This window comes from Felis catus, chromosome B4, assembly GCF_018350175.1.
Source record: "Felis catus isolate Fca126 chromosome B4, F.catus_Fca126_mat1.0, whole genome shotgun sequence".
Taxonomy (NCBI): Eukaryota; Metazoa; Chordata; class Mammalia; order Carnivora; family Felidae; genus Felis; species Felis catus.
In genome coordinates, this window is record NC_058374.1 from 59,840,022 (window position 1) to 59,860,981 (window position 20,960).

General features: G+C 36.8%; 1 protein-coding gene across 8 annotated transcripts in view; it reads right to left on the bottom strand.

Moving 5' to 3' along the window:
* Nucleotides 1-20,960, bottom strand: part of ITPR2 (inositol 1,4,5-trisphosphate receptor type 2) — a 489,277-nt gene that overhangs the window by 236,459 nt on the left and 231,858 nt on the right. For all 8 annotated transcript variants that reach the window (XM_045061584.1, XM_019834732.3, XM_019834731.3 and 5 more), the window contains 2 exons: nucleotides 16,963-17,091; nucleotides 15,396-15,516 (listed from right to left, as the gene is read on the bottom strand). In XM_045061584.1, coding sequence (XP_044917519.1) covers nucleotides 15,396-15,516; nucleotides 16,963-17,091 — 250 coding nt within the window. The remainder of the gene's footprint in view (nucleotides 1-15,395; nucleotides 15,517-16,962; nucleotides 17,092-20,960) is intronic.

The window sequence follows — 20,960 nt, forward strand, 5'->3', positions numbered from 1 at the left end:
AAGCATAGTATGTGTTGGGGCGCCTGGGTGGCGCAGTCGGTTAAGCGTCCGACTTCAGCCAGGTCACGATCTCGCGGTCCGTGAGTTCGAGCCCGCGTCGGGCTCTGGGCTGATGGCTCAGAGCCTGGAGTCTGTTTCCGATTCTGTGTCTCCCTCTCTCTCTGCCCCTCCCCCGTTCATGCTCTGTCTCTCTCTGTCCCAAAAATAAATAAAAACGTTAAAAAAAAAAAAAAGCTTTAAAAAAATAAATAAATAAAGCATAGTATGTGAACCACTGGGAAGCCAAGGCCCTCCTCCCTCTCACTAGCATAAGCAGAGAAGTTAGCAGCAGCAATTTTTATCTAGAGGATAAAGTTAGGGAACTGCAGGAATGTTTTCTCATGAAAGTGAAATACCTGTCTGGAAAGAATGCCAAATGAAGGTGTCGGGACTTGACAGAGAAGCAGAACAGGGCTTGAAGTAACTCCAAAGATCTTCATCGAATAAGGAGTCGAATAGGGAAGAGAGAAGAGGCAGCTCCAGCAAAAAGAGAAAATATACAAAAGACTCTAACCCCTGAGCAAAGCTCTCCTATTTTAACACTTGTCAGTATTCTCAGCTGGTCTTCTGCTTCACACACACACACACACACACACACACACACACACACACTCACTCCAAAGGAAAGCTTGTATCATTTATTCAGTCCCTCACCCAGAACTCTGGGTCAGACCTGTCATTTATGCAGGAAATGCTAGTAGAGAAACCCCTCAAAACTGAAGTGGAGCCCATGTAGTCATTAAAGACCTTTATAACCATGAACACACCACCAAGAATCACAGGGAAAACTATCATCATTAAGAATAATTGGCTCCATGGGGTGTTTGGGTGGCTCAGTTGGTTAAATGTCTGACTCTTGGTTTGGGCTCAGGTCATGATCTCATGGTTTGTGAGTTGGAGCCCCATATAGGCTCCATGCTGACAGTGCAGAGCCTGCTTGACATTCTCTCTTACCCTCTCTCTGTCTCTCTCTCAAAAATAAATAAATAAACTTAAAAAAAAAAAGAATAACTGGCCCCAGTAAAAAACAGAAATGATTCAAGGAAGTACAAAAAATATTTAAATAATTCTAATTATCATCCTCGGAAAATGTGAGCATTAGCAAATTAGCAAAATGTGAGAAATTAGCAAATCAGAAAAATAAAGAAATCTTGGAAATGAAAATATAGTTGCACATATAAAGATTTCAAACTGGGTGAAAAAGAAGAGAATAAGAATAAATACCAAGTTCATAATCTGGGAATGTCAAAGAATCTTCTAGAACATAAAGCATAAAAGATGAAAAGGGAGAATAAAACAGAGAGAGTATGAAACAGAAAGAGTCATCCAGGGAGTCAAATATTTAAAATGTATAAGTTTCATCAAAAAACGTAAGAGACAAAGGAAGAGAAAAAATTATTAAGAAAATAATAAATGACAATTTACCTGATCTGAAGAAAGACCTGTGTCTTCAGACTGTAAGGGCCCACCCACTGTGTGTTAAAAGGATTAAATAAGCAAGCATATTGACCATATTCTGGTAAAAACTGACAATGCTATCGTGGGTTGAATTGTGCCTCCCAAGAATATTTAAGTCTAAATCATAGGTACCTGTAAATGTGATTTTATTTGGAAATAGGGTCTTTGCAAATGTAATCAAGTTAAGATAAAGTAATACTAAATTAGGGTGGGCCCTTATCCAATACAACTGGTGTCCTTATAAGAAAGGGGCAAGGGAAACAGACACACACACACACACACACACACACACACACACACACACACAGAAGAACGCCACGTGAAGATGAAAGCAGAGATTGGACGTACACAGCTTCAACTCAAGGAATGCCAAGGACTGCCAAGGAACACTGGAAGCTAAGAGAAAGGTATGAAGTCTCAGAGAGTATGGTGCCACTCACATCTTGATTAGACTTTCCGCCTCCAAAACTGTGAAATAGTACATTTCTATTATTGTAAGCCACCTAGTTCTGGAAATTTGTTATGGTGGCCCTATGAAAGTAATATAAATGCCAATAGCCAAGAGAAAATGGCAAGAACTCCTAGAGGAAAAAAAATAGGATTCCTACAGAAAAAAATACTGGCACCAAACTTCTCACCATCAATGTTGAAGGCTAGAATCAGTAGTATTATACCTTTAAGAGCTAATGGACAACAAACTTTGAAACTAGGAGTTTACACCCATCTAAACTGAAAATCAAAAGTGATACTCAAATAAAAACATTTAAGAACATGTCTCAGAAATTTTTCTCAAAACCAGCTATGAAAATCACTAAAAAAAAAAGAAAGAGAGACAGGAATCCAAGAAAATGTCACTGTGAATATGAGAAATCATGGCAACTGAGTATGAACCTGAAGAAGAGAATAAAGCAAGACACAAATGAAAGAAGATCCATTAGACACTAATGGCTGGAAAATTTCCTTCCAGTTGGAAAAGTTTCAATATCATTACATGACATCCTTGTCTCTAATGGTTACAGAGTGAAAAATATTTACATCTCATAATATTGTAAGGTCTGATCACTGATTTTTAAATTTTATCACCCTATAAAATATTTCATTATATTTCCAAATAGAATACAAATTCCATAAATCATAACGATGTAAAAGCAATAATCTACTTAACAATAGTTAGAACATAGAGTGGGAGAGAAGAAATAAAAACAAAGTCAACATGTTAAGTTCCTCATTTTTCAGCGTGGAGATATGGACATTATTTACAGCTGTTAAATCAAGATACAGAGATGTAAGGATATTATTTAAAGTTATTGTGATTGGGGCACCTGGGTTGCTCAGTCAGTTGAGCATCCAACTTGGGCTCAGGTCATAATCTCACAGTCCATGGGTTCGAGCCCCACATCAGGCTCTGTGCCAATAGCTCGAAGCCTGGAGTCTGCTTTAGTTTCTTTGTCTCCCTCTCTCTGCCCCTCCCCCACTTGTTCTCTCTCTCTCTCTCTCTCTCTCTCTCTTCCTCTCTCTCTCTCTCTCTCTCTCTCAAAAAAAAAAAAAAAAAGAATAAACATTTAGAAAATTTTAAAAAAATATTGTGATAGTCCCTGGAAGACTTTTTTAAATGAATGGAAGTAGGAAAGAAAGAATAAAGAGAGACAGAGAGAATACGGCTTCCTTCATATAATGGAAGCAGCAATAATACTAGTTATGCTGCTGAAAATTCTCTGAAGTTGAGAGATACTTTGAAACTTCTTTGAAAACAGGTAATTTTAGCTACCAATATAAAAAGTTACCGATTTAAACAAGAGCTCTAGCTGAAGTTTAAGGAAATAATAAAGCTCTAAGGCAACCCTAAACAATTAATTGTACCACTGCCCAGATTTCCCTAGTGAATGTTTTCCCGATATTCATTATAAACGCCCTTTTTCCAAAGCATACAATGTCGCTGTTTATGTCCATCACACACAGCAGAGCAACCTCACTCCTGTTCCATCTGAAGGACAGACGGCCTCGACACCGCCAAGCTGCACATATTTGTGTAAATACTCAGTCCTGCACCACGATCAAGCCCTGGCGAGACTTTCTTCCTTTTCTGGCTCCTTCACAAATAAGCTGGGCTTGCTCTAAACATCTGAAAGTCAAACAGAAGACAATACTGTTCTATGTTCTTTTCTAAACAACAAAAAAATAAAAATTGATAAATTCAATGTTCCTCAAAATATATCATAGCCAAGTTTACACTAACATTTAAAAAAAAATAGAGGAGGGGATTGGGATGTATCTCCCCTTTAGGAATCAGGTACATTAGGTACAACTGACCATCAAGGAAGTGCTGTTGCTGTCAATAGAATGTACACAAAGAAGTATTCAATGAATATTTTTCTTTTTAAAAAATATTTATTTATTTATTTATTTATTTATTTATTTATTTATTTATTTATGGGAGAGAGAGAGAGAGCGCACACAAGCCAGGGAGGAGCAGAGAGGGAGACACAGAATCCTAAGCAGCCTCCAGGCTCTAAGCTGTCAGCACAGAGCCCCATGCGTGGCTTGAACTCATGAACTGCTAGATGAGGAGGACCTGAGCTAAAGTTGGACGCTCAACCTTACTGAGCCACCCAGGTGCCCCTCAATGAATATTTTTCTAATCACACCAGTGGAGATGCAGTCCAATGACAGCACTTCTATTCGTCTCAGCAGGACAGGCTTCTAATTAGCCATCTCAGGAGAATCTCACCCACCCCAGATGTTGCGGCCACTATTCCACCACGACCAACAGCATGGACACACCAGCTCCAGGAGAATTCACTGTCCCAGACTTTGCTGAAAGGGGTTTTTGTTTGCTTGCTTTCCTCAAATTGTACTACTTTCATTGGTATTTTTCTAGTCTCCTATCTTAGCACAAATTGTACATTATAGATTAACTGAGTAAAATACACTACTTTGTCATGCCTAAGGTTAACTCTAGCCGAGGGCTAGATCACAATTTTTAAGTAATAAAAGAAAATTAACTATGCAATTGGGGAAAAGAGAATTTGAGTTAAAATAAGTCAGCTGTGGAGATAATGATAAAAATTTTTCAAGTAATTATAAAAAGATGAATCCTTTTAAAGATATGGCCTGAAATAGATTCTCTACACTGTCAAAATATTATAAATAGTAATTCAAAAGCAAAGCTGACAATGCTAATTAGCTTTCCATATATTATTTAAAAATTAAAGCAGAAAAGAAAATTGTGACTAGAAAAAGAAAAGGCTTACAAAAACCTAAAAAACTAGAATGCAACCAAAAAAATAATCCAAACTTATCTTACTTTTATTAAATTAGGGATATTATGGTATGAATAGTACAGTATATCGACATGTGAACTAGACTGTATTTTGGATTACTGGCTGTTCACTGCCCCCCTCTCTCTCTCATTAAGGGAGAACTAATGAATTTGCTACAGCCAGTCACTCTTCTGGCCTATAGCATTAACTCCAACTGTGTGCTTTAATGGAATGAATCACATTAAAGTTTAAAACATTTAAAAAAGAAATCCTCCTATTTCTCTTCTGAATTAGAATGCAATTGGGATCATACCTTGTTAATGATATTTTGTCAGAGAGTAAGTATATGGAGTTCTTAAAAAAACTAATGGTAGAAAGGATGGGTTGTTATTAATACATTTATCTTTTGTAGAGCTCTGCCTAGCAATAGCTAGTTCTCTAAAATGAGCTATCTTGACTCACAGGTATTTTGATGATTCGGCTAACCTACTAATTAGGCTTATAAATTCTGAAAATTCTCTGGATATGACTAGTCTTTGCAGTGATCTTAAGATATAATCGAAATCTACTTCTAATTATTATTCATTAAATATTGCCTATTGTGTGAAAATTTTTAATTAGACAAAATCACTGATGGTGTCTGCCAGAACAAAATCTCTGAGAACACACATATTGCCGTGATGGGTGCCATGGAAAAAAAATGCTTAGAGAGATAAACTGACAGGTTGGGGGAAAGAAAGGCAACAGAAAGAATCAGCACTAATTAGAACACTTGGTTGGTTGTCTAGCCTGACTGTGTGGGCCCACAAGAACCACAACAGTTGGCCCACAGAGAAGGTGTGATGGGGTGGGCAGTGTGGTGTCTTTTCTGTATCATGTCATAATATCCAGGGTAAGTCTCTATTGAAGCACGAGTGCTGTTAAATGTGAAGAACATTAAAGATACAAAATGCATCTTTCCTGTTTGGCACTCAACATACACTCAATTAATGCCCAAACTGAATAATTTTATAATTTTATTGGTTATGCAATAACTAGTATTGGCACACCTGACTGATCATCTGGAAAAAATAAAGTTGACTCCATACCTTCTACCTTATAACATAATATATTCCAGACAGCTTGAAATTGTAAACAGCCACACCAAGAACACAAACAGACAGACAGAAAAACCAAAATCATGAAAATTCTCAATGGGAATTAAAAACAAAAACAAAAAAACCTCAGTCTGATCAAGGCCATTCTGAAGATGAAAGAAAACCTAAAAAGCCTGAAAGAAACTAAATTTCTGCATGCCAAAAAAATAAAACAAAATAAAAATTCAAATGACAAATGAAAAACTTTTTTAAAATGTTACTTATAGGCAAAGAACATATTTTATTAATAAATAAAAGGGTTATAATGATTGAGAAAGTATTAAGATTAAAAAAAAAAAACCTTTAGGGAAAGTGGGCAAAACACAAGTAAGTCCACAGAAAAGGAAATAACAAGGACTCCCATCATACGGACACATTTTTTTCTTCATTCATAAAAAGATAAACACATATATAACAATACTGTTATTTAGAACGATATCTTCTATAACAATATTTGTAGTTATCTATAATGACATGTTAAGATTGGCAAGATCTAAGAATTTGGCAACGACATGCTATCGAGGAGGAAGATGCTCTCCTACATCACTGGTGATATGTAAATTAAACAATCTCTACAGAGGACAGTGTCTGTCAAAATTAAAATACCCAGAAAAAACTGAAGATTCCCTGAAGGGGAGGTGGGTAGGGGGATAGGCTAAATAGGTGATGGGCTAGGAGGGCACATGTGATGAGCACAGGTGTTGGATGGAAGGGATGAGTCAGTAAATTCTACACCTGAAACTAATATTACACTGTATGTTAACTAACTGGATTTAAATAAAAACATGAAACTAACTAAATAAATGAATAAAAAATAAATAACCCAGAAATCCTACTCCTAGGTATTTACCTTATTCTTCCTCATATGCAAAATAATGTGAAACAAAATAAATATCCAGCAATTGGCTTAAATAAATTAGAATATAGGCCCATAATAAGATCTTATGCAGCCAATGACAAGAGTAGGATATTCATTCATTTACGTGTATTCATCCATTTATTTTATTCATGTAATGAATATTCACTGAGTACCTACAGAGGCTCCAGGCACTATCTATCTCAGGCTCTAAAATTTTGTAACAGATAGGATACTTAGCACTGCTAGTTAAGATACTTATTCTGCTTTGTGATCTCTGTACATGTTGTTTACTCCCAATGTACTAGAAATTCATTGAAGACAGGAAATACAGTTTGACAGATTGTTTTTCCAAACAACTAAAATAATAACATTGCAGATAATGAACAGTCATTATAAATCCAATGAATCAATGAATATGTGAAAAATTTTATAAGATTTTGTCCCATCTTGTAACTTATTCAGATTTAATTTTTAAAAAGTAATAATGACAATTTGAAAAATCAGAATTACAGGAGTGCATTATGTCAAACTCATCACACAGTCAACTACAATACCATAGGTAGATTAAAATGGATTTGTTTGTTTAATAGAGACTGAATTTCTCTTCTCAAAGAGTTACTATTTTCTACATGTTCAAATTTTTGGGGCAAAATTGGCTTGAAGATTGATGTTCATTATTCAAACCATTTGTAGAAGATATTTTACAGAATTTCCATTTGGAAAAAAGATTCTGTTGCCAACAAAGTACCCAACATTAATCCCCCCCCAAATCATTTGAAGATTATGAAACACATGGAACAAAATTCTTTTTTAAGTGAAATAATATGGAAGTAATTTTTGGATGCTTTTTCTCAAAGTACTTCTAACATGTGCTGTTGTGTTTTATGTAAAAGAGTAAACTGAGGAACAGGCACTGACCAAGCGCATTTAAAACTGTACATGGCCTTAGGGCGCCTGGGTGGCTCAGTCGGCTGAGTGTCCAACTTCAGCTCAGGTCATGATCTCATGGTTTGTGGGTTTGAGTCCCGTGTCAAGCTCTGTGCTGACAGCTCAGAGCCTGGAGCCTGCTTTGGATTCCATATCCCCCTCTCTCTTTCTGCTTCTCCCCCGGTCAAGCTCTGTCTCTCTCAAGACTAAAATAAACATTTAAAAACATAAAAAACAAAAACAAAAAAAAACTTTCCCTGGCCTTAATGGCCCTATCATTTCTCAAATCTCAGTGCATTTATGGTGTGCATTTATTCCAGAGATCCCCATCCATACTTGCTCCTAAACCAGCCTTAACTTACCTCACTGAGGAGAGAATGATAGAGATATTTATATCTTATTCCAGGTAGCCCTCTGCCCCTGCCTATGACGTTACCTGGGAATTTGCATTTATTACCATTTAAGACCCTGTATCTTCCTATCAATTTCAAATTCCACATAACTTGGGAAAAAGTGTAGCAATGGAGGTAACTACCAGTAATTTCTGCAGATACAAATCATTCAAAAGCACCTCAGCTTTTAAAAGATTAGGAAGTTTATTCAGATAAACCTAATATGATATACATGGTACATTCACAACTGATCACAGCTTCAACTTTAAATGCTTATGAAGTTCTATCAGAAAAACCGAACATGACATAAGGAATGCACAACTGATCAAGGCCTCAACACATTTGATAGTAACTGATAAAACTGTAGCATATTTCTGGAGTATTCATGAAGGAAAGAGAGACAAACAAATGATAGGAAGCACTCTTTTTTCTATAAGGACTTCCTCCAAACCCTTACTAACTTAACTCACAATCTCCTTACATTCTTTTTAAGTTATTTGAAAGCTGTATGCATTTGTTTCATGTACAGCTTAAATTACCATTTTGATCTACATTTTGTGTCTTAAAGGCATAAAACAAATAATGCTTGTTGAAACTGATTTGACAGTGGGGCATCACAAATGCCTGGTAGCATGTGTCAGCATTGAAGATCCTGGCTCTGTCCTCATGTACCTGTGTGACCTTGGGCAAGCTGCCTCACCTTGCTGAACTCACATCCCCATCATGAGATGGGGTAAGAATTATGTCCACATCATAAGGTTTACCACACCGTCCAACACTCAATAAATACTTACTGCTCTCAGCAGCGTAAGCACTAATGAAGGAAGTACTCTTGTCTTTTACTACTTTTTGTATCTAATGTACAAATAATGAAGAAAACTAAGAATTTTTGGTAATAAATGAGTTGAGTTTATGTACTTGAGAGCACATTACAAATTGCAAAGTGTTATGTAAATGTAACTACACAGAAAGTTCTTGAGCTATGGTGGTCTGACTTACCAATTTTTCAACTTTACGATAGTGCAAAAGCGGGACACATTCAGTAGAAAAATCGTACTTCGAATTTTGAATTTGGATCTTTTCCCTTTTCCCAGGCTAGTGATATGCAGTAAAATCCTCTCTCACAATGCTAGGCAGGTGGCAGTGAGCCACAGCTCCCAGCCAGCCACGTGATCATGAGGGCCCTGCACCCATGCAACCATTCTGTTTTTCAATTTCAGGATAATATTCAATAAATACATGAGATATTCGGCACTTTATTAAAGAATAAGAGCTTTGTGTTGGATGATTTCCCAACTGTAGGCTAATGTAAGTGTTCTGCACACATTTAAGGCAGCCTAGGCTAAGTTTTGATGTTTGGTAGGTTAGGTTGTATTAAGTGTATTTTTGATTTATGATATTTTCAAGTTAGGAGGTGTTTATAGGATGTAACCCCATCATAAGTCAAGGAAGATCTGTAATAAATATTTGCATTACAGGAGTATGCTTACCAACTTATAAATGCACTGGACATTTGCTTTATAAAAACAGTGTTCTCTTGACTTTTTCTTAAATATGTATCCTCTTTGTTCTCTCTAATATTACAAATTCTTACATATATGAATTGTGTTAAATTGTAGCACCTCTTTGCATTCTTAAAGGGTTGGTGAAGCACAAAAATGATTTTGCACCTGAGTTGTAAAATTTCAGGTAAATCCCTACTCAGCAAGCCAAACTGCCAAGTTCTAGTTTATTTTTTAGGGCTTCCTAAGATAGGACTTCTGGGGGAACACAGTACGGCATACAGTTCATACTCAGAGAAACCTGGATTTTAAGCCCAACTCAACTACTTATTAATTGGACAAGTTATTTAACCTTTCTAAGCCTAAATTTCACTATCTGCAAAATTCCTAGCCCGTGAATTACTGTCAGTCAACAAACACTCCTTAACCTGATCATCCAGACGCTTTCAGGACCTACCAGTCAGTGAATAAGGCAAAGTCCCTGCTTTCATAGTTTACATTCTAATGAGAGAAGCAGACATCAAGAAGGAAAAATAAATAAACAAACAAGATGCTTTCAAACAGTGTTAAGTTCTAAGAGGAAAATAAAATAATAGAATAGGATAAGGAGCAGGAAGAAGGTGGGACACTGTCTATGGAATGTTCTGGAACATTTCACCGACAACTTACATTCTGAGCATATGACAATCGGGCCGAGGTGGGGGGATGCCGAGGGAGAGGATCCAGACGGAAGAAATGGCGTGTGAAAATGCCCTGAGATGAGAACAAACCTGGTGTAGATTAGAAACAGAAGGAAAGCCAGTGTGGGTGGACCAGCAGAATTGGGCGAGGAGTGAAGGAAAGGTAGAAAAAAAAGACGAGGCTCAGATGATAAAGGGCTTACTAAGCCACGGTAAGGAATACAAGTTTCAAGTGCAGTAGAGAGTAGGTGAGTGATAACGACTTGACGTACATTTTAAGATTGTTCTAACCACTGTGCAGGGAATGGATGGTAGTGAGACAGGGGGTGAGGGATTCATGAAGGTGAATTTGGACAAGAGTGTCACACAAGGAAAAGAAAAAAGATATATTTTGGAAATGGAGCCAATAGAGCCTGAACAACATAGAAAAATCAAATGTGACCCCTAAGGTTTTAAAAGAGTACCAACTGTAAAATAGTTATCCTTTATATTAGGACAAAAATCTGCCTCTTGCAGCTGACACAAGTTAGTTATAACCCTGTCCCTGTAAAAGAAGTTCCTTATCACCTTCAAATGTCAAAAGATTCTTATGTTCACCCTCAGATTTCTCTTCTTTGTCTAAATAGTTCAAATGTTTGCAATCACCATTCAAGTAAGTTGGGTTTAGATCACTTTACTACTGTGTAGGCTCACTTCTGAACACCTTTCATTTTGAGTATGTTTTTCTATGAACAGCACCCATGCCCAAGCAAAAAGAGATGTGGTCTCACTATCACAAAGCAGACTTTGCTTTCTACCTTCTTAATCCCAGACAATAGTTTTTTATCAATGTCTTTGTCATCGGCACTTCATAATAATTGTCCCTCAAAGTCTAAGAGGGGAAATAAGGTTATGACTTAGGATGAGCTAAACTATGATCAAATAAAGACCATAAGAAAAGTGTGAGTGGTCAAAGGGGGATAAGCTCAGCTCTAGATATGGGAGTTAAGAATGGCTTTTATGGAGAAATTAGAACAAAACATTTTGAATGATGGGAAAGATGCTGACAAGTGGCAATGGTGGAAACTGGAGAGAAAAAGAACCAGACAGAAATACAGAAAGTAAGTTAGAGCGTGAGCAAGGCTAGGGCCTAATAATTGAGTCTGCTGTCACATGAGTTGTGTGGGAACCAGCGGGCAAGGCAGTCAGAAAGGTAAGGTAGGGCTGTGCTCTAGAGACCATGAATGTTACAGTAAGAAATCTGTGCTCACAGGTACCTGCGTGGGAAGTGTCCGACTCTTAGTTTCAGCTCAGGTCATGATCTCACGGTTCATGAGATTGAGCCCCGAGTTGGGCTCAGGGCTGACTGCATGGAACCTGCTTGAGATTCTCTTTCTCCCTCTCACTCTGCCCCTCCTCCCTCAAAATAAACTTTTTTTAAAAAGGAAAGAAATCTGTTCTCAGTTTGTTAGACAAAGGGATGGTGCTGAAGGCTGGGGACTTTGTTGTTACTGTTTATAAACCAACAGAGAGAATTTCACTTCAAGAAGATTACTCTGGTAGCAGATTTATTTAAGTAAAGAAAGACAGGCGAGAACATTGCATTGCTACAGTGGTCCAGAAAGGAAGTCAAGGCTTTAATGGAAGGGAATGGAGGAGAGCTACAGATGCAGAGGGACAATAGAGATAAAGTTTCCAGAGCTTCATAACTGCTCGAGTGGAAAGGACAAATGAGGAAGAGAAAGAAAACATGCCTTCTCACAAAGACAAAACTGAGATTTTACACCAAAGCATCACCCTTCCAAACCTACCTTGATTACAGACTTAGGTATAATTAATTTTTAGACTCTTTATCACCCATGTCTTTATAGCATACAAAAAGTCACTAAAATATTCTGCTAAATCATAAGGTTCAAGCCAGTAGAGGATTGATAGAAAATGAAATCTTATAACTTAGAAAAAAAAAGAGATCTTTAGACTAATATGGTGCTGGTGACTATTTTAAATCTCCAACACTGGGCCATCCTGTTATGCAAGAACTGGTTTGACTGCACAAGAAATACCACTGATGTCAGAACTCAGATGGAAAGCATGGCGTGGGGTCTCACAGTTCAAAGTTCTTCATCTCAATTTTCTTTAAGTTTATTTATTTATTTTGAGAGAGAGAGAGAGAGAGAGAGAGAGCGCGCGCAGGAGAGGGGCAGAGACAAAGGGAGGGACAGAGAATCCCAAGCAGGCTCCATGCTGTCTGCACAGAGCCCAACTTGGGGCTCAGTCTGAGGAACCAGGAGATCATGACCTGAGCCAAAGCCAAGAGTTGGATGCTCAACCTACTGAGCCACCCAGGCGTCCCTCTTCATCTCAATTTTTAACTGTATGAACAGCACACTTTCCACATTCTGTGTAGGGCCAACTGGTATTTTTCCTCCATTGCATTTGCTAAATACTGAGGGAGGAAGAGGAGGAGGACAAGATGGATGAGAAGAAAAAGGAGGTGGAAGAGGAGGAGGACAGAGAGAGAAAGAAGGAAGAAGAAGGCAGGCTGCCTTAAAATGTAAAATATAGAAACATACTTGGCAGCTAAGACAATGTATTCCTATGTAAAAAAAAAAATAGCATCATCTTATTGCTTTGCTTTTCCTTTGGATTTTATCTTTTAATGACTAGAATATTTCCCAGACGATTTCATCCAAATAAAAATGCTTTTGGTAATGGTTCATTATAGCTTAAAAGTATATTATTAAAAACTAAGAAGTTATACTAAAGCATGAACAACAGAACCAGATACACCTATAATTTCACCACTCAGAGATCATCAGTGTTAATATTTTACTTATATCCTTCTGGACATTTTGTTACGTGTGTCTTTTTAAAGTAAGAATTCTCTTTTGTGTCCTTCTTTATATTATGGCCTCGTCCCTCATTTCTTCCTTTCTGTTCTTAAAGGATGCATTCCTAGAATCTGTTGGAGGAGCAGAGCAAAGTTAAGTGTCTGCACTAGGCAAGAAGGGCACACAGACCTGACGTGATCCAGAGCTCTGAGTCAAAAGGAAGCAGGGGTGCCTGTGTGGGAGGCTGCCAGGGGTGGAGAATCAGAACTTGGAGGGGTGAGGAGCGTGTCAATGCTCAGGGACAGCCCGGCACAGGGTATCAAAGGTGATGAGCATATGCATACGAAGGAGTGACCAGCACAGAGTCAGGGACCACGCTGGTGGAAAGAAGGTCCCTCGGCAGCTCGAGGTAGACTGTGGGCACCCACAGGAAGTAAAGAGGGTCCCTTCATAGAAGGGCATCAGAGGCCAGGCTGCCAGGGGACACACCATTGTGGGGTCTGGCCTCGCATGTGGTACCTGAGCGCAAGTAGGCTGTGAGGAGGAACGATGTGTGTGGAGGAGGGTTCCTGAGTGTTGAAGCATTATGCTTATCAGTTATGTGAGGAGAGCTAGCATCCCTAGAAAAGGAAGTTTTAAATCCAATAATAGTAAAGCTCTCTATTTATCATACATTTTCATAGCCCTCAATATAGCATTATATATTATATATAGTATATAGAATTATATAGTATACTATTCTCTCATGTTTCTTGTTAATAACTTTTCTCTTAAGTATTTAATATTTTTATTGTTAGTGTGAATAATGCATTTTACACAGTGTAGTCTGTTTCGTTTTGGTATATAGAAAATCTATCAAGTTTACTACTTATTTATAATAAAAAAACTGAGATGAACTCTATTAGTTCCTTAGTTCCAAAATTTTAAAATTGATCCTCTTAGGTTATCTTAGGTTATTTATTCAAATTAAAATTGAGCAGTCATTAAATCTTGTTAATATACAGTCACTTAGGTCAATTTGCGGATGGAGGAAAGACAAAATTTAGATGGTCATTAATTAGTAAATCATTTATTTGTTTATCAAATACTTACTGAGCATACACTATAACTAACCCTAGTCAAGTTACCTAATCTAGATAGTTGTGTTTTTCCCAAGTGTAAAATGTAAATAAACAAAGAACCTATCTAGGCATTAAATGAGACAATGCAAGTAAATTGCTTAGCAATGCACAAGGTGACTGCTCAAGAAAAGTTAGCGGTGATGACATACACTGTAAGTTACCCTTCCCAATGCCTGCAGAACCACCAGTAGTTGAGACAGTGCTCAAGCTCATCTGCTTTTTAAGTCCAGTATTTCTCTTAACAGAAAGAAAGAAAGAAAGAAAGAAAGAAAGAAAGAAAGAAAGAAAGAAAAGAAAAGAAAAGAAAAGAAAAGAAAAGAAAAGAAAAGAAAAGAAAAGAAGAGAAAAGAAGAAGAAGAAGGAAGGAAGGAAGGAAGAAAGGAAGGAAGGAAGGAAAGAAGGAAGGAAGGAGGAAGGGAGGGAGGAAGAGAAAGAGAAACAGAAAGAGAAAGAGAAAGAAAGAAAGAAAGAAAGAAAGAAAGAAAGAAAGAAAGAAAGAGGGAGGGAGGGAGGGAGGGAGGGAGGGAGGGAGGAAGGAAGGAAGGAAGGAAGGAAGGAAGGAAGGAAGGAAGGAAGAAGGAGGGAGGGAGGAAGAGAAAGAAAGAAAGAAAGAAAGAAAGAAAGAAAGAAAGAAAGAAAGAAAGAAAGAGAAAATAGGAATTTATGAGAAACTCTCTCTAAAATCTACTAACCTTCCCTTAGCTGTAATCCTCTCACCTTCCATTTCATTTGTAATTTCTGAAGGCTTCTATATACAACAGAACCTTAGTAAATACTGATGGATTTCAAACAATGTTGGAAAACCAAAACCCTTAAAAGGTCCCACTGCTCTGTGAAGGTATTCAGATGTCAGGCTACTTAACAGAGGAAACAATTCTGTAATGAAATGTGAGGTAACAAACTAAACTCCTTTCTGTAAAATCTTCTGGAGCTATGTTAGTGTCCTATACAATATTAAATTTAAGTCTAGAAATACAAGAATTAAAAATAAATAAATACATTTTAAATTTTGGAAAAAAAGAAATAGAATAATTATATTCCCCTCCCCAAAAGTATGCAACATTCAGACCTGTTTGCTGCTCATTGCTCTTTCCCATACCTGCTTTCTTATTAAATTGCAAACTGGAAAGCCGCTCGTATTGCCTACTAGCCAAAAGCCCAATTTCTTTAACAAAATGTAAACATACGTAAGGCCTGACATTCTGACTTACCCACTTCAGCCAAAGTTCTGATGCAAGACTCCACAGATGATTTCTGTGCTGGATTTGGCCAGGTGCAATTGTAAATCCTGAAGGCAGATTGAAGCAGCTGAATAAAAACTGGCTGATGTGTCTGAAAACAGAAAGTATGCAAATAGACCATTAAACCATTAATGCTCCTGACATAGCATTTATGCATTATCAAAAAGGTTCATCAAAATAAACTATGATCGGGTCTTTTTGAGTGTCAGTGCCATTCACAGCATATCTCTTTCAACAAATATTTACTATATACCCAGCTCGTGACAGGCACCATGCCAGACTCTATAGAAAACCAATTATTTGCATTTTAACTATATTCTTAATCAGAAAGAAATTGGCATTTTTTGAAGCCAATGGCATGAATTTAAGTATTTACTTTAATAATCTCTGGTTTATTTCCAAGTATAAATAGAGGAGGTGTTTTGGGTTTGCTTGTTTGACTGATTGTATACTTTGGTTTCATATGACATGAAAGTACAGGAGATAATAATTTTGACCTACAAAAACAATTTCATATGGTTCTAATAGTTTCAAAGTTTCCCCTAAAGAAAGTATAATTGAAATGGAATTAAAAAAAATTTTTTTAATGTTGATTTATTTTTGAAAGAGAGAGCGTGAGTGGGGGAGGAGCAGAGAGAGAAGGAGACACAGAATCTGAAGCAGGCTCCAGGCTCTGATCTGTCAGCACAGAGCCCAACATGGGGCTCAAATTCACAAACCGTGAGATCATGACCTGAGTGGAAGTCGGACGCTTAACCGACTGAGCAACCCACCACTCCTGAAATGGTATTTTTATAAAAGTAATACACAATCAATGTAGCATATTTGGGAACCACAAAAATGAAAATCACCAATAATCCTACCATGTAGAGATAATCAATATCAAGATTTTGAAGATATTTACTCCCTGAGTTTTTCTGTGTATACATGCACCCATATTCTTAACACACTCAGATTTGGATGATCCTATATTGCAATTCTGGGGTCTGTTTCACTTCATATTACTTCATAATCATTTTCCTTAGTCATAAATATTTCTTTTAAAACATGATTTTCAATTGCTATGTAATAAGCCACCCTACAGACACACCATAATTTATTTAGCTATTCCTCTATTCATGGACATTTAAGGTTGATATCAATTTTTAAGTACTATAAATGCTTGAATGAAAATCTTAGTATATAAATTCCTGCTAATTCTTTCAGGATAAATTACTAAAGTGGAATTATTGAGTCAGAATGCCTATTCATTTAAAGAACTGTTCATTGCACTATTTGGCACACGGCCAATATACTGAAATGAATATTCCTATTATGCTTAGAGGGAGAAGGAATAATTCAATTTGAAGATAGAAGATGGAGCCTTTTTATTTAAAATAAAGTTTGGTAAACTCAGGGGCATAATAACAAAAAATATGAGAGAAAAATAACCTTCAGAAGTGTGAGAAATGACTTCCTGGTTAGATTAAACTTTTTTCCTACTCAAACGAGGGAAGTAAATCATGCGACAGAACGCTTTTGTATTTGTTTACGTTACCTGGAGGCTGGTACTGTTGTCTGAAAATGGGGAATTAAAGAAGCCGCTCACTATGTTCATTATTGACTCGGTAACACACTTCTCCAAGAAGATGTCTGCGTGTTTCCTGTCTGTGGTTGTGTTGCAAACCTGGAGAGAAAAATAGAACAACTCAATACGTCCTATCACATCTTTGAATGCTAACTCAATAATGAGACCTTGTAGAAATTGCTCTGAAATTGTTGTTTATAACATTTCTTGTGCTTTTGAAAGTTGTTTTAAACAGACACATTTCTACCTAAAGTCTATTAAAATTTTATCATTCTACTGTAGCTGTTCCTTTAAGTTTGGTTGTCATCTCATTCTTGGACCAGAGTTCTTTCATAGACCCCAGCCCCTTCCTCCTGCTCTGCTCCTACACACTCTTGCACACCAACCTTCTCCCTCTGTCCCCAAGCTTGGCTTTGCTGGAAGACACCCTTGTACACAATTGTGAGCGAATCAAAGAGGAAACAGTCATTATAAGAAAGGGGTAAATGTGATTAATGGTGGTTTATATCTCTACATATTTTCACCTATAATACCTGGCCCAAATTGGAGATGCCAAGAGAAAATATTTGGCAAGGAAAATAGAAAGCTAAAAAGAGATAAAACTCTTTCCAACACTTTTGACCTTTTCATCCATAGATTAACTGGGAAGCATGGAAGTGTGCCTTTGTATGCTTCCTTCTTCATATAAGCTAAGCAAGAAGAGATAATACACGTGCTAAGGATATATCAAAAAAGAACATAGGCCTGGTTCCTGCTCTGCTCTATGTGATTAAATGAGGCAGAAATTGGTCATTTGTAACACAAACTACAAATTTCCAAGTATGTCAGGGGAGACAAATTGCAAAAGCGAAGATACATGATTAAAAACAAATGAAAAAAAGCTGGGTAACAAAAATAAACTTGAAGATAAAAAGAAGTAGGGGTGGGTGGCTGATGGGTATTGAGGACGGCACCTGTTGGGATGAGCACTGGGTGTTGTATGGAAACCAATGTGACAATAAATTTCATATTAAAAAAAGAAGAAGAAAAAAGTGGGAGGGGGAAAGCATAGGGCGTGAGAACCTGAGGCAGAGTAACAGCACTTAAATACTCACACAGTGATGGTGGGGAAATATGGTGGCCAGATGTTCCAGATGTTCTTACACAATCCAAATTTCTACATCATTTTTTTCTTTTCAGTAAGGTGATTAATCAAAAGAACAAGTAAGTATAATCTAATTTGATATTGCTTTAAAACCTTTCACACAAATAAGTTCACGAAAGAGAAAAATTCCTTTCTGAAACGTGTGTCCCAGTGTTTTGGTTTGAAAAATAACAGTATTTGCCGAGTGGAGGTAAAAGAAAGAGCACAGGGATTGTTTTCCTTCTAGGTTATTTCCCATCAGGGCACTTCATTTTTCCCTCATCTATTAAGTGTCAACTACTTGACAGGGTTGCATTAGAATTAATTCACAGTTATTGCAGAGAACAGTGCAATTAAAGGAAATAAATTATGTTAAATTATGTAATCTTTTGGTTAGTGTTCCAGCATATAACATAATGCCTGGCATAAACAACATGGTCGGTAAATATTTGGGAAATGAATGAATCAATTAATTTTAAAAATGAAAGAATAAGAAAGAATAAAAAGACTCTTACACTATTTAAGGTTAATGTTGGGTTAGGCTATATTTGTGGAACATCAAGACTAAAATCGAATGTGGTCCCAGAACTAATATAAAATTAGTTTTCCCATGATGGACATGAAGTAGGATTTATTTCATTTAGTTTCTTCCCAGCACTGGCTTTTATATTGAAATTTTCTGATTTGTAAGATAAAAATATATTAAAGTTGAAGAAGTAGCTGACCACTTCTATTATTACCAGCCCAAATAACCTTCTTCCAAATCCAGTGACATTTCACACAATAGTGTGGGGCTCTCCAGAGCTATTATAGTATCACATTGAATTGCCTGCAACTAAACATTTGCTAAAGAGCCTCTCAGAAATTTGCTTTAGTCAGTGGATTAGTAAAAGTAATCTATTTCTATACAAAGACTTTCCTCAAAATCCTGGGTAATGAAAAGTCTGGGTTTACAGAACTATCTGAATCTATTCCTCAATGCATTTGAACCAGAAATTCAAATAAATTTTCAAGATATTTCTTCTGCCCCATATGAATGATAAAATTTTTGTACCTCTAGAACCTTGCATCCTACATTATAATATTATGGATAGTGAAGAGATGTAAGAAGCCACTTTTCTTATTAAAATTCTTTAAAACTCTCCAGGAAAAAAAAGAACCCAAAATATAACAGTATTTCTCTGTCCTTTTACCTCTTTCTACTGCCTCATTCCAATTGGAGGAAAGATTGGAAATGATTCAAAAACTGATATCATATTAAATTAACTTTTATGTGTAATTCATGTATTTTCAAAGTTTCAATCTGTTTGCACAGCTTATTCACATACCATTATTTCCTATAAGGCACATCCCACGTCATTCTTGAAACACTTACTTTAAAAGATTATATTTATTCCATCATTTTAATGCACCATCATGCCTTAATCCATTTGGGGAATAAATTGAGGTATATATAACCAAAAATACAAATCATTTTCTTATTTTCTTGGTTATTTCCTTCTTGCTAGTCTTTTGTGTGGTTTCCCTAAAAATTTTTTGCAACCATAAAGAATTGTGCAAAATTATTATTTTTACCTCCAGATTTTTGGGGTACATTCCATCAAAAGAAGAATCACCAGATGAGGATATATAGATCATTTTGTACTGTTCGTGAGCTGATCCTCTAAATTAATAAATTTACAATGCTATCAACAACCTTTTTGTTCCCCCATTAGTACCAACCAGCTCTTGTGTTCAGGCTCCGGTTGGTTTCAACTGATACGGGGCACCAGCAGGAGAACAGAGTGGAAGAGAAGGAAGTCAGGTGCCTGCCAGGCCTCTGCCTCCAGCCCCAGCTCCTCCTCACAAAGGCTTTAGCAATGTCTGCATCTCTGGGGACAGCTCCTATTGAGCCCTTCTGCAGTGCCTCCAGTAACAATGGCACTGCCCTTGCCCCTCCAGGCCTGGGTGCAAACAGCTTTGCATTGTTCCCAATTCCTGGGTGCTACCCCGGGCCTTCTCAGTCCTTTACACACTGCCCGCATCTCCTGGAGTATGCCATCTGGTTCCTGCTGAAACCGACTGTTCTACCAGTAAATTATCATTATTTTGCCCATTTAATGACACCTAAAAGTTATTTTGTGTTTCTGACATTGCTAATGAGGCCTGGGACTTCCCATGTGATCATTTCATGCCTATTTTGTCATGTACAGATGATCCAAATCCTCTAACCACTTTAAATAAGACCTGGATAATGACTGATACAGTATGTATCTCACATATATTCTCACATTCTGATTTTTTATTTAGAATGTTCATTCCATTACATTTCGTTGTGTCAAATAATTCTTAGCACTCAGAATTCTGAGCATTTTTTATTTAGATCATTTCTATTTACTTAATATAAAGAAGGAAAAACTCCCTTCCACAAAAGAAAAGGATATGCTATACATTTTGCTCTAGTTTTTTACTAGTCTTTCTCCATCCCTGTACACATCTTGACTCCCATTAACTCTTCACACTATCTAGCAGTTTGCTGTTGTAGTGACCTGACTTATGGATTGTGATCAATTTTTCCCATTTTGATATCCAACTGTCCTCCAAAAACTTACTGAATAGCAATTTGTCTCATTCTTAGGTTGCTTGAGGTTTATCTTATAGCTCGTGTCACTAATCACTATTTAAATATCTCTGGTATATTCCATGTGTCATTATTTTTAAAATATTTGTAAAATAAAATATTAAAACAATCCCAAACTCCATCTATTATTATTTTCAAGTTATTTGTTTAAATTATTAAACTATTATTATTTAAATGGAAGCTAAAGATTGGATTAGGAGTTAGAACAGTGAACCAAACAAAACA